General features: G+C 42.1%; 1 protein-coding gene across 3 annotated transcripts in view; it reads left to right on the top strand.

The window, feature by feature from the left end:
• TAF3 (TATA-box binding protein associated factor 3) overlaps window positions 1-14982 on the top strand; it is a 177207-nt gene that overhangs the window by 123210 nt on the left and 39015 nt on the right. For 2 of the 3 annotated variants that reach the window (XR_003204739.2, XM_025853523.2), the window contains exon 3: window positions 8873-10701. Coding sequence is in view for 2 of the 3 variants with exons in the window: in XM_025853523.2 (XP_025709308.1) it covers window positions 8873-10701 (1829 nt within the window). In the remaining variant the exon portion in view is untranslated. The remainder of the gene's footprint in view (window positions 1-8872; window positions 10702-14982) is intronic. The other variant, XM_025853524.2, reaches the window with a different exon arrangement.

Genomic DNA, 14982 nt, shown 5'->3' with positions numbered 1-14982 from the left:
ATTTTACCTGCTCACTAAAATGTATACATAGCCCCAAATTCAGCGTGCGTGATGCTTTCCCAGGCACTCACAGACATGCCAAGTGTGGTGAAGAATTTGAATTCCCAACGTGTATGTTTCTAGCTGAGTCCAAACAAGGGGACACTCGGCCTAATTGCTTTAGTTCTCATACTGTAAACAAGTGTCATTTCCGTGGTTGATTTGTACCATGTTTTTCATATTTTTTCACTTTTGGGTTTTTTGTTTTTTGTTTTGGTGATTATGCTGTTTAAAACAACCCCCAGGCACGACGCTGAAGTGCTGGGTAGTGTTCCCAAGTGTCAGAAGGCTAGGATATGCCTTATGGAAAAAATTCATGTGTTAGATCAGCTTCATTCAGGTGTGAATTACAGTGCTGCTGGCTGTAAAAAATGAGTTCAGTGTTAATGAATCAACAATGTATATTAAATGACCTAAAACAAGGCTATGGGGGCGCCTGGGTGGCTCAGTTCGTTAAGCGACTGCCTTCGGCTCAGGTCATGGTCCTGGAGTCCCGGGATCGAGTCCCGCATCGGGCTCCCTGCTCAGCGGGGAGTCTGCTTCTCCCTCTGACCCTCCTCCCTCTCGTGCTCTCTATCTCTCATTCTCTCTCCCTCTCAAATAAATAAATAAATAAATAAATCTTAAAAAAAAATAAAAAAAAATAAAACAAGGCTATGTATTGATCTGCTGACAAAAATACAGTGACAAGAGCCTCACAGGAACCTAACCTTATATTTCCCCTGGGAGCAGCGGTTCAGTTTCTGCTAATTTAGTGCTCACAGCACCTTTGGAGAAAGAACCACTGCAGATGGCATGAGTCCATTGTACCTGTGTATGTGAATACATGATTAACATGTTGCTGTGTAGCGAGCCACCCCAAAATTGAGCGGCTTAAAATAATAGCAGCTATTCATAAGCTCACAAGTCTGTGGATTGGTATTTGGGGTTGGCTCAGCTGTGCAGTTCTTTTGCTGGATGTGGCTGACCTTGGTTGTACATTTGCAATCAGCTGGTCATTGATGGCCTCACTCATGTGTCTGATGATTTGGCTCGGGCTCTAAGGCGTGCACTTCTCATCCAGCAAGCTAACCTTGGCTCATTCATGTGGGGGTGGTTGCAAGTTTCCCATGAGCAGCAAGAGGGCAAGCCCCAGTATACGAGTGGTTTTCAAACCTCTACTTATGTCTCATTTGCCAACTCTGACCCACTGGCCAAGGCAAGTAGGCTCCCCCTCTTGATGAGGAGTCCATTGAAAAGGCATTGATGTAGAGAGGGGAAGAATTTATCTTCTGTTTTTATGCTGTAACTCATTTATTAAGCACTTTGCTGGATTCTTTACATACTTTGTCTTATTGTTACTCAGAAGCCAAAGAGGTAGTACTTTCTGTTAACCCTAATTGGCATGAAAGGAAATTGAAGTTCAGAAAGATGAAGTAACTACATAGCCAGTCATTGGCAAAGGCAGGTCGCACATGTCTGAATGATTGCCAAGTTTTTACTCTTTCTCTACTGTTGGCCTTCTGATAGACAAATGGCTAATTTGCCTAATTTGTTTGGTCCTGGGGGAAGAAAAAAAAAAAAACAGCAGTAAGATTAGTTTCATCAATATAGGAAAGAAAAACCTGCCATTGTTTGTCTTGGAAAAGGAACCGTCACTATTATAGTATAGTGTGCGCGGTCTTACTGTGAGTTTGAGGAAATCAGGGCAGCAACGATTTGCAAATGTGTGGTGCTTGAGTTGCACGAAGGGCCTACATCCTTGGTATGGAATCTTAGTTGTAATAGAATTTATTCTGAAATACTTAAAGGAAGTTGATTAAAATATTAGAGATACTGACGTTGTCTGACGAGATCTTGTATTTATTTCTTTTAAAAAAAAAAATCCACAATATTACCATAGCTAGGCCCTATTATGCTATTGTAATCAGAGTTGAACCAAGAAGGGTGATTAACGATAGCAATTTATTGTACCTGAGGAGGAGAGAAAATAGGAGATGTTGTCGTTATCATAAATCATATCATAAATAACCAAAAAGAAGCACTCAGAATGCTTGTGTGGTGTCAGCAGCCAGCCTCTTCAGGCCCGTTAGCCCAGGATGTAGCCATAGAAACCCCAAAGTCATATTGTTATCTTTGTCTTGCTGCAGTTATGTGATACAACAGCATTAACATATAGATTAGGCCATTTATAATACCAGGTGTCATTTCAGGTTGGCTTGCTTATATAGCATTTTAGTTTTTTATTGTGCAGAATGTTAGGGAAATAGTGCTTTTCTACGGGTCAGTGTGTGTATAAGTATTTATAACACATCATCTTCACTCTGCTATTAATTTATTGTGTTATTGATTGGTTGTACTATATGAATTGTCACTGCCTAATTGTCTTGCCTTTGCTAGTAATTTCATTTTTTTAAGTAAATAGGTTTATTTAAAAAATACCTACCCACTTACACACACTGAGTTGTGTGTTAAGAGTCTAATTTCTGTTACATTATAGACAGCACAATTTGAAAAATATTTTATGAGGGGATGTAGATGGGATTTAAAATATTTTTTTAGCCTCATTTGGAACTAAAAATAAAATGTTGCTGTGGATTGTTTTTGTAGTGCTACTCTTCCTGTCTTTCCCAGGTGTCCAGTGTCCGCTCACCATTTTCCAGCTGCCCCAGACCCCTGCTCACCCAGCATCTTACCTCACCAAGCCTCCCCTGCCACCCAGCCCCGGCAGTACCCTGTGCTCTAAACTGTCTTTGTCCCCAGTGTGCCACCAGGTTACTTCAGTTATGTTCCATTCTCTCAGTCTCCTTGCCTCAAAAAGTAGGGGAGAGTCATCATCCGTTAGCTTTACAGCCTCAAACATATTTTGGCAGCCTCATTTATCCAAGACGTAAACGAAGTGGACAGAATGCCAAGCACTGTTGTGTGTAGTACGTGAAATATTTAGGGGCAGAAATAGCTCTGTCCTGCCCTTTAGATCATCCCACATGTATGGTCGACTATGTGTGGAGATGGCCCCAATTAAAAAGATCCTCAGCTCTTACAAGTAGAAGTCATATGTCAATACTGAGGTTTTGCAGATGAGAAAACTTCGATGTGGGAAGCGTCATCGGGCGGTGCGAGGTGGACTCATGGCACGGGTAACAGATGCCACACGTAGTTTCAGTCTGGACCCCCCTCCGTCCTCATCTCCCTGGATGGGGCTGTATGTGGACTTACACTGATCCCTGCCACAGCACTTGAGCTGATGGCCACAGAATGTGGTTGATTCTTAAGGATGGGAAATCATGCCCTATTTGACTTCATACAGGATCGAACAGAGTGCTTGCCACAGGGATATTCAGAAGACACCCAGTTGACAAGGTGAATGAATAATAGCAAGAGTGAGTCCCTTCAGGGAACTGGCGACAATAGTATCCAGGTAGACAGAAAGGTGTTTTTTGAAAAAAATATGCATTTTAAGCGAACCTTTTCGTATTTGTTAATAAAAGAGGAATCTATTATAAAAACAGGATGCATAAACTAAGAAGAAAATAGGTAAGTTTGTGTCATAATTGCTAGAAATTTCTGCATGTGTATTTCTAAAAATCACAAGATTTTTTAGTTTTAGAAATCACAAGAAATCTAGTTTTAAATACATTTAATTTTTGGTGAAATACATACAGATAGCATTTTATTGTCCCTATATTTAAAGTTTAGAAATGCAAGTATAGTTTCTGTCTATTTTGAGATCATGCCACTAAATTTTAAAGTTGCATGCATCTGTGTAGTTAATGAGATAAAAAGCTTTCAATGCCATATGAAAACAATTTCCTTTTCTCCCCCCTAATGTCCATGAGCATTTTAGATTATAGTGTTTCTTTAAAGGCATTTATTGTTCTACTTAAAAAGATATTTTGTTCTGAGTCAATATTTATAGTAGCTTAGGATTAACCTATTAAAAACCCTGCGGTGTGTTCAGGCCTTATTGCCTTGTTTTGTCTTTTGTTCGAGAAGTTTGGTAAAGAAGCATGTTTTTCTCATTACTCCTCTGGGAAAGGTAGCGAGTGTGGATTATTTATTTGTCATTAATGAAGAAAAATTGGAGTGGAGTTTGTAGTGACTCCCCTACCTGCGTCAACATCTGTGAAAGTTTTAAAAAGATGGACGTTACCACGGACCCATCTTATTTCTGGTCTGTAAGTAGAAGGGAACTTGACCGTTGTTCTGCAGTCAGTCACACACTGAAGGAAATTGTTAATTTGGTGAAACTGGGTGAGGGGTATTCCTGAGTTCTTTGTAATGTTCTTAGAACTTTTCTGTAAGTTTGAAATTATTTCAAATTAAAAAGTTAAAAAATCATTTTACAATCAAATGTTGACCTGGAATCATTGCTTGTTTAAATGAGAAGACACCTGAGAGATCATCTCTATCTCCTTCTTTTTCCATACCTTATGGTAAGATACGGAATTTGCTACCAGTTAAGTGTCTCTTTTAAATTGTATTTCTGACCATGGTGATAAATTTGCACTGAGTCATTCACATTATTTCCCGTCATTTCCTTTTTTTGACACATGAGAAAGCATACCACATATGCAAAACTCTGGCAGAATGAAGTTACTTTTTAATGTGGTGGGTTTTCCTTAGATTGAATTATAGCACTTATGTGATTTATAATTACAGATTGAATAGATTATAGATTGAATTATAGCATATATATGTGTGTGTGTGTATATATATATGTCCATATATATATATATATATATACACACACACACACTTTAGTGAATTTATATGAAGAACAAGGTTGTTGATAGCGGGCATGAGCCTTTACCAGAGACTTGACGTTTTTTTGAAAATAAAAGTTCCTCTACTGATTTAAGTGTGGTTCTTCGTATGTCTCTTTTCCTATTGTCAATATCTTTTTTTCTCCTAGAAGTGTAGGAGTTATATCATAATTTATGGTATTCTTTGAAGAATGACAGTACTAATGATCAGTTGTAACAGATATCACAGTTTTGGGTAAATTCTCACACAAAGGATAATCAAATCAAAAGTCTTATCACCATTAACGTTGGCCAAATTTTAACACAAGCAGAATAGAAAATACCAGTTTTGTTAATAACTCCGTACCATACCTTTAGGAGCATGAACAGTAACTCTTGCCCAGAAGTAGCTTCGCTTACTAAAGTATCTGTTCTCCTTAAAAATTGTCCCCCGCAGCTCTGGACTGCTTTCCTTGCAGGATAGAGTTATTAGGCCAGATGGGGAGGAGGTGATATCCACTTGACCTAAATGCTAACTTAGGACTTATGCTGTTATGTGGGATTTGAGAGACTTGGGTTTTTTTATTTTTTGTTTTTTGTTTTTTTATCTTCTCAAAAAGGATTGCAGGGTTAACTTTATAATGTATATCTCTGTTATTGACCAGTATTATTATTTACTAGTTTGAATATTGAACTCTTAATTAGTTGTTCTAGCTCAAAAAAACAAAGAACAGGCCTTTCATCTGGAGGACCTATAACTAACTCTCTTTGGTTACTTGGTCCTGGGAGTTCCCTTTCTAGGGATTGCTTCCATTAGAGTAATCCCTCTGCCCTCCCAGGGCATCCACCTAAAGCCCTCTCTGGGGGACTCACCCTCCCAGAGCTGATCTAGATCCAGATGCACCTCCAGAGTTAGGAGAGCAAGGCATGCTTTAACATATTCTAAAGGCCCTGCTAAGCTGAACCTTCCTCTTTCTGCTTTGGCATCATTGGGATTTATGAACTTCTGTCAGGTAGGAGGAGGTTATTTGGAATTTAGAAATAAAATGGTAATAAGTACTCTAAAATTTTTTATTCATTTGCTTGGAGAATATCCTAAAGCTCTCTTCTTTCCGATTTTTTCATGTTTGCCTATTAGCGGTTAAGCAGATTTGAGGTCTGTCTTGTCATTCTGATGAAGACAGGGTTGGAAGGGGCTGTTCAATTTTTCTGAATAGAGTAGATCTAGGACGGGGATCTGAAAACTTTTCTGTAAAAGGCCAGATAGTAAATATTCTAGACTTACTTGTTGCTTATATAACCAGAGTACGGTAGAGCCCAAAGTGGGAGCGTGGCTATTTCTAGCTGCTACGAAAACGTGTCACGGAAGAGGGAATACATGATTGGAGGCTAAGGAGAGATAGTCGCCCAAGTGTCAGGGGGGTAGAGCCCTCCAGAGGCTCCAGAGGCACAGAAGCATGTCCTAGGGGAACTGCAAAACCGTCTGCATGGCTGGAAAGGCAGCGTGCTCAGGGCGCAGTGAAAAGTGAGGTGATTTACGGATCAGATGATGGAGCGCCATATAGGTGGTGCTGGGGAAATTGGGTTAATTTTACATTTTAGAATACTGGTTTTCAACCTGTTTTAGCCTCACAGCAAAAGCTTTTGTGGAAGGCCAGCAGCTAAAATAGATAACCTTAGGGGTAACCATCCCACTTAAGAGAGAGAATAGGGGACCCAGTCTGCACTGTGCGGTGCCTCCACAGGGGTCCCTCAGGCTCCAGGGAACTCCTTTGGCAAAGTAGTGCCATAGGGACCCATGAAAGGTTCTTGAGACGGGGAGTCACACACTCGGATTTGTGGTTTCAGAAGATCAGTGTAAGGCGATGGGGAAGATGGGAGCTGGAGGCAGAGAGACTAGTTAGAAGGACGGAGGGACAGAGTGGCTGGTGATGGACACTGGGGAGGGTATGGGCTACGGTGAGCGCTGTGAATTGTGCAAGACTGTTGGATCACAGACCTGTACCTCTGAAACAAACATTATATGTTAAAAAAAATTAATATTATATGTTAAAAAAAAAAAGAAGATAGTAGGAAGGGAAAAATGAAGGCGGGGAATCGGAGGGGGAGACGAACCATGAGAGACGATGGACTCTGAGAAACAAACCGAGGGTTCTAGAGGGGAGGGGGGTGGGGGGATGGGTTAGCCTGGTGATGGGTATTAAGGAGGGCACGTTCTGCGTGGAGCACTGGGTGTTATATGAAAACAATGAATCATGGAACACTACATCAAAAACTAATGATGTAATGTGTGGTGATTAACATAATAAAATAAAAAAAAAGTACGGAGCAGAGGTGCTGAGCATTCGAACAAACAGTAGTAGCAATGGAGAGAGCGTGTTATGGGAAGTGCATTAGAAAACTGTGTTCACCATGTGGAAATGGAGAAACAAAGGAGAGAAGGAGTCTGGAATGATGTTTCTCCTTAGGTGCCTGGATGGGTGATAGTGTCGTTCTCAAGTCATGCTTATGAACAGTCCATATGTCTCACATTTGTCTTGTGCTAGTCATCACTAACTTCACCCAACTGCATGTCTAGGGCTTGAGCTAATTAATAATCCTCTTCCTTCTCTCCTTCTTTATTTCTGTTAATGACTGCTTTGCTCACTCACCAGGGCTCAGAGCCTTGAGATGGTGCTTGACTCCTTTCTCCACTCTTAGACCTCATCGTGTATTAGATTCTGTTCATTCTATCTTCAAAATCTCATCTACCTCTATTGCTTCCTTTTGTTACCACTGTTCTAGTTCAGACGCTGTTGTCACTTACCTACATCATTTCAGTAACCCCTAACTTGTCACCTCTCCATTGTTATGTTACCTCCCATCCATTGTGTATGTTCCTGCCAGAAGAATTTGCTAACATATACCCTGTGATTTTTCTTCCTTGTCTAAAAATCTTCACCAGGTCCAAACTACCAGTAGAATAAAGAGCATTCAGTCTCTCTGGAATTCAAAGCTTCTAGGGCCTGGATGCAACCTTAGTAAGCTTGCTTTGTACTATTCCCCATCTTACACCCTGCTTGCCAGACGAATTATTCCCTGGCCTCCTGTATTCTACGTCCATCTCTTCGCCATCTGTTCCTTCATCCTGTACTTCACCATTCCTAGTCTCCACATATCCAAAGCACTACCTAATTAGTGAAATCTTCCTTAGATCTTTAATATTGCAGTGATCTTTCTGCTTTGAACTGCCCCTAGCTCTTTATCTGTCTTATGGTGCCAGTCACTTTCTGTGTGCTGTACACATACACTGTGTCCCCATGCTACACCGTAACATGCTTCGTTAATATGTGTAGAAAGAAAGAATACGATCTTAAAGCAACTCAGTCAAGTAGGCAGGGCCAGTAACATTAGCTCCTTTTGAAAGGTCAGGAAACAGGCTGCAGGGGTTAAGAGATTGCCCAAGGCCTGTTGCTCCGTAGTGCCAGAATGCTAGTGGAAACACCATCTCTGTAATGCCAAAGCCATATGTTTGTCACCCACCACTCTTGTCTCTCAGAGTGGCTGGCGTCGAGCAAACAGAACAGAAGACGTAAGTAGTATATGAATCGTATCCAGGTTGGAGGCTTGCGTTTTCTAAACTCCAAGAATTAACATTTGTTATAAGAGTCCTAAAAAATGTATGCCTTTTTGTCATTTCTGAGGTAGTCATATAATAACCCACCTCTTGATCTTTAGAGGTATGTGGTGGGGGGTGGTGGTGTGCACACATATGCACAGCTGTGCACAAGAGGAAGAAGGAAGGGAAAGACAGTATTTAGTCAGGTTAGGAAAATAATTAAGGAAGCGGGAGACAAACAGGAAATACTTAGACTCCAGATCCTGAAAGTAGGGCCAGACCACTTGAAAAGAAAATACTCAGTCTGGATATCTGCTGTCCCTGATTGCCACTCTTCAGAGAACAATGGCGGGCGAGTTTGGAAGATCCTTGAGGATCTACCACTTTACTTACCCTCTAAACACTGTCAATAAATTCTTGTCTTTCCTAGAAATCACGTTTGAAGCATTGCTGTTATTTGTTAGGACTTTCTAAATATTCCACTAAGAGCTCTTTCCTTTTCCTTTCCCAGAAGAAGAAGAAGAGCAGGTGCCCACTGACGGAGGTACGTCCGCAGAAGCCATGCAAGTTCCACTGGAAGAAGATGATGAACTGGAGGAGGAGGAAATTATTAATGATGAGAATTTCTTGGGTAAGAGACCGTTGGATAGTCCCGAAGCTGAAGAAATGCCTGCCATCAAGCGACCGCGGCTGTTAAGCACTAAAGGGGACACCCTGGACGTAGTGGTATTGGAAGCGCGAGAACCCCTCAGCTCAATAAATACCCAAAAGATTCCGCCAATGCTCTCTCCAGTCCACGTACAGGACAGTACGGACCTGGCCCCTCCATCACCCGAGCCACCGATGTTAGCTCCGGTTGCAAAGTCACAAATGCCAATCACAAAACCATTAGAAACAAAGTCATTTACACCGAAAACAAAGACTAAAACTAGTTCTCCGGGGCAGAAGACTAAATCACCTAAAACTACTCAGTCACCAGCAATGGTCGGAAGTCCTATTCGGTCACCAAAAACTATATCCAAAGAGAAGAAATCTCCTGGACGCTCTAAGAGCCCCAAAAGCCCCAAGAGTCCCAAGGTGATGGCTCATATTCCCCAAGCACCTGTCAGACCGGAAACACCAAACAGGACTCCTTCAGCTATGATAAGTGAAAAACTTAGTAAAGAGACCATTCAGGTAAAACAGATACAGACCCCGCCAGATCCTGGGAAACTCAACAATGAGAATCAGCCAAAGAAGGCTGTCGTGACGGATAAAACGATCGACGACTCTATCAATGCTGTGATTGCACGGGCTTGCGCCGAACGAGAGCCAGACCCTTTTGAGTTTTCTTCTGGATCAGAATCCGAAGGAGACATTTTTACCAGCCCTAAGAGGATTTCAGGTTCAGAATGCACTACTCCAAAAGCTTCCACCTCCTCCAACAATTTCACTAAGTCAGGATCCACTCCTCTGCCTCTTTCAGGCGGAACTTCAAGTTCTGACAATTCGTGGACAATGGATGCATCCATCGATGAGGTTGTGCGGAAAGCAAAAATGGGAGCCCCTCCAACTATGCCTCCCGGGTTTCCCTACATCTCTTCTCCTTCGGTCTCTCCTCCCACCCCCGAACCTCTGCACAAGGTGTACGAGGAGAAAACCAAGCTGCCTTCATCCGTGGAAGTCAAAAAGAAGTTGAAAAAGGAACTGAAGACCAAAATGAAGAAGAAGGAGAAGCAGAGAGATAAGGAGAGGGAAAGAGACAAAAGCAAGGAGAAGAGTAAAGAGAAGGACAAAGGGAAAGAGAAAGAGAAAGAGAAGGAGAGCAGCAAGGAAACCAAGTACCCCTGGAAGGAGTTCCTTAAGGACGAGGAGCCAGATCCCTATAAGTTTAAAATAAAAGAGTTTGAGGATGTCGATCCAAAAGTGAGATTGAAAGATGGACTAGTGAGGAAGGAGAGAGAGAAGCATAAAGATAAGAAGAAAGACAGAGACCGAGGCAGAAGGGAGAAAGATAAGAGAGACCGGGAGAAGGTGAAAGAGAAGGGGCGGGAGGAGAGGCCCAGAGCGGCCTCTGGGCCCCTGGTGCTGCCCCCGAAGGACGCGCCGCTGCCCTTGTTCAGCCCCGTGGCGGCCGCCAGGGTCCCCGCCGTGCTGCCCGCCCTGTCGTCGGTGCTCCCTGAAAAACTGTTCGAAGAAAAAGAGAAGCCCAAGGAGAAGGAAAGGAAGAAGGACAAAAAGGAGAAGAAGAAAAAGAAGGAGAAAGAGAAGGAGAAGGAGAAGAAAGACAAGGAGAGGGAGAGAGAGAAGAGGGAGAGAGAGAAGAGGGAGAGAGAGAAGGACAAGCACAGGCATGAGAAAGTAAGCACCTCGCTGTGTCCGGCGCCGTCCAGACCCAGTCAGGCTGAAAAATGCAGGTAGACAAAGCCCGCGGTCCTGTCTGTGTGCTGGATGTGCACTGCCCGTAAGTGAAACGGGAGGGTACTCGTCACGTGGTGATGAGGCTTAATTTTAATTCCAAGACCCACAGACTTGTAATCCAGCCCCCTCCGCGCTAAAAAACGTTACAAGTTCATAGCCCAAGAGGAATCTAATCGCAGACCGTAAACCCTCTAGGAAGCAGACACACCAGCTAGTCTCTAGCAGTCCAGAAACACCTGTCACCCTAAACTGTAAATAATATTGCTGTCATTATCAAGTGTACGGCACACTGCTCGGTGCCCGAATTCTTAGAGACCCCAAAAAAGACAGCATCCATTTTACTCAGGGCGTGCAGAACCGTGGCACTATTTTCAGAGGACAGCTAGGCCTGTGGAGTCCCTCCTGGAGGACTAGTGTCCCTTTCTGGTGAGCCGTGTCTGTAAGTGTTTAAGGTCATGACTGTCTCCTCCTTTCTGTAGCGTCTCTTATCCTTCTATTTTCTGCTTTAATAAGATTAGGACATGTTTCCGAGTATCTGGGCTGATCGGGCTGCCTGGCCAGTGGGCAGAAAATAATTCCAAGTATTTTACAGTGTAAGTAAATCAGGCTCTCATAGATTGCAGCCAAGGAAACTGATCTATATCCTGCAGTTTTGTAGAAACGGGGACCCCAAGCCTTGGGGCCCAGGATGTGACCTCTGCCTTTATGGCTTTGCTCTTCCATTCATGGTTCCTTGGATTACAGTGGTCGACAGGTTGGTTTGAACATTTCTTTTAAACTTTCTGAAAAAGTGCCTAAGTATTCATCGTGTCATACACACAGATTCTCAGAGACCCTTTCCCTGCCCTTCTAGAAGCAACCCTCTGGGAGGTTGGCTGGAAAATAACACACAGTCATTTTTTTCCACATAATAAAATAAGTTGTATTTGACACACGGCAGATCTATGACCAGTACTTTCACAATATTTCAAATTTCAGACTTACCTAGAAAACTTAGTTTAGCTGACAAGCAGTAATGGCAACTCTCACATTTTTCTGCCTAACTTTATGCTTTTTCTGCCCCCCTTGGCTGTTCCAAAATATAACAAAGTAGAATGGAAATCCTGATATTAATAACTAAACATCCTCAAGTTAACCAAGACACAGAACTCCAGCTCTTGTTTCCATTTTAAAAATCATCTTACTCTTCTGTTATGTTTATGTGGCACCTGGCACTTCCACGTACCTTATTTTCTCCTTCTAATACACCTGTGGCCTAAGGTCCAGCAGGTACTGTTACCAACATTTGTGGATGAGGAAGTGAGTGTGAGAGGGTGACTTGTCCAAGATCAAGGTCACACAACCAGCAAAAGCCAGGTCACTGACACGGAGATACTCTTCACGGTTTCGAACCGTTGGCTTCTGGAGATCGTGCCCAGCAACAATTATCACTTCCCCATCATGCACCTGCCACCTTGGCAGCCGAGCCCTCAGTAGATCAAACAGGGTACTGTTGCTTTCATCACCATCTTAACTTCGGAGAGCCAATGGGTTTGTTTCAACAGCCATTATGAATTTGAGTAAAGCCCATCAGATTAGATTTGTAACAGCAGTCCTCACCTTTCTGCAGCTTCTACCTGACTTTGGGAAAGAAAAGTCCCTCAGACTAGCTTGGTTGGAGGTAAAGGCTCAGTTCCGAGTTGCTAGATTACACCTAACAGAAGAATACAAGTCCTTGTATCACGTCTCATGGGTTATGGCTCAGATGAATGACAAAAGATAAAAATTTATAAAAGTTGGCTATCTTATGAGGTCTTCAAAAAGAATAAACAGTATTGTCTCTAGAATTAAACCCGAGTTCACATCCTGACTTTTTTTAGCTGTATGACACTGGGCAAATTACTTTAGTGAGTAATGAATGAGATTACATCTGAGCCGTGCTCAGTACTGTATTTGGCACGTAAGTAAATGCCCGGTCAGTGCAGATCATGCTGAGGATGGAGGCAAGTGTTGTTATTTCATTTTGAATCAACCCGTAACATGTAGAAACCTAGAGTCTGCTACTTCATTAGACCAGACTAGCTAACTTAGGTATAACCGGGGGGCGCCAGCTATGCTTAGCAGTTTCGAAAAATTATTTCTCTTTCCGTGGCATTATTTTTAAAGTTTAGCTCTTTGTGGAGAGAGGAGAGGATAAAGGCCAGTGCAGCCTGTGCAGACGCCACTGACAAGGTGTAGAAATTGAGATATTAACGTAAACCTTGACGTCTCCTCTTTCAGCTCTCCACTTATGCCTCCCCGAGGATCAAGCCGTACGAGTAAATGAAAGTATACCTGAAATTGGGTTACACAGGGCTTCAGAAGTCCCTTACATATCCGCAGAGCAAAATAAGACACATCTTAGCTGCCCCGAGAAAATGTCTTTTGTCACAAAAATGAGGGCCGTGGTGTCCTTCTTCCTTCTCATCCTGACCAGCTCACAGGAGCAATTCTCACAGACATTGACCCAGATCAGTGAGCAAGGGCAGTGTTTTAATGAAAAAAAAAAAAAATCTCCCCATATTTCTTTAGGTAACCTGCCTATAAAGTTTTTAGCAGCCGCACCCACATTCATCAATACAAGAACCAAAAAAGATACTGTTAGTTAGATGGGGATCTGTGTGGTATGTTGAAGGAGCCTTGGGCTCTGGAATCCAGCAAATCTGAGTTAGGATCCAGGGCCTCTTTTTTAGTTTCTTTACTCCTTAGGCACACCATCTTTAGAGTAGGGATATGGTGACACTCACTGAAAAGTAGGAAACCCTAATAGTTAATATTTATTGAGTAATTATTATATGCTAAACACCATGTAAACACTACATGTAAGTTTAATTTCTTACCACAACTCTATAAGGTAGATACCGTAATTGTATCACTTTAAGATGAGAAACAGGCTTGGAGAAATTAATAATGCTGCCCACAATCACACACTTTGGCAGTGATTGAACAGGAGCCACGATTTCAACCCAGGCTGTTAGGTGCTATCGTTGATGTTTCTTAACCACTACACTTGCCTACATTAAATAAAAATGGGTTAATTGAAATAATGTATGCAAGGCACCTGGCTTAGTAGGTGCATCATCGGGAGGAAAAATCATTTTTCTAGTAGTGGTAATAATCCACAGTGTAGTGACTTATGCACAATTTGTGGTCCCCTTTTTGTGCAATAATATGCACTAGTCAAGGTTAGGAGTCTGATCTTTTAAATAGAAGCAGACTAACTTTTTGTGGACAACATATTAAGAGCAATTAGGCTGAGCAGTCGCAAACGTGACATGATAGATTCAGCAGCGAGAAACCTAGCCGTACCTTTCAGATCAGTTACAATTTCCCATTTGTGCTTGTGTCAGTCGGTGTATGTACCACATGACTTAATTTATCAACGGTGGGTTTATGAAGTTTAGATGAATGTTACAGGACTACTTTAATTCAAATTGACTCTTGATATTTTAAGTGATTTTTGGAAGGAGGATTGCTGTGAATAAATTAAACAAGAAAATGTCTCATTATTTGTTAGTGGAATTGAACCGTTGTCCATATAACCCAATACAGGACATAAACCAGAATCTATCTGTCAGATTTGGAGATGTGTTTTCATGCTCTTGAGTACAGTCTGAGAAGGCATGGTAGAGTGTCATCCAAAAAATGATGATGTCACGACCTGCGAATAAATAGGCCCAGTGCTGGCCCAGGAAGATTATGGGCTTTGGCAGTCAGACTGATTGGATCTAAATTCCAGCTCTGCCACTTCCTCGTTATTCACCAGCTTCTTCATACCTCTCTGACCCTCTGCTCCCTTCCGTCTGTCTCCTTCTTCCCATTTAGTACTGGGAAGAAACAGCGTCATCCTAAAGTATGGGTTACCTCTGCTTTAAAAGAATAGTTTCATACCTTCTCCAAGAATATTTTGGCTTATAAAGGCCTTCTCTTCTACCCTCTCATGGAAGACTCTAAGTGAAGACCAGTTGGTGTCATTTAAGATGACTCTCCAGAGTTTCCTTACAACTAACCAATTGATCAGCCCACAGATAATTGAGATTTGCTTGTGATGGAAAGGTCACAAATTCTACAAAGGATTTCCCAATTTTTATCCTGTTGATTGATGAATGTTATTTTGAGCTAACATCCGCTATTGGATGTACTAACCCGGATAGTAAATGATAACTAGCAGCTGCTGCTTGGTGAATGCATACAGGTGCCAGA

The sequence above is a fragment of the Callorhinus ursinus genome, unplaced genomic scaffold, assembly GCF_003265705.2.
Source record: "Callorhinus ursinus isolate GAN/ISIS: 27379988/994484 unplaced genomic scaffold, GSC_fseal_2.0 scaffold36, whole genome shotgun sequence".
NCBI lineage: Eukaryota > Metazoa > Chordata > Mammalia > Carnivora > Otariidae > Callorhinus > Callorhinus ursinus.
Note: the sequence above shows the minus strand (reverse complement) of the source record. Positions and strands in the feature narration are given on the sequence as shown.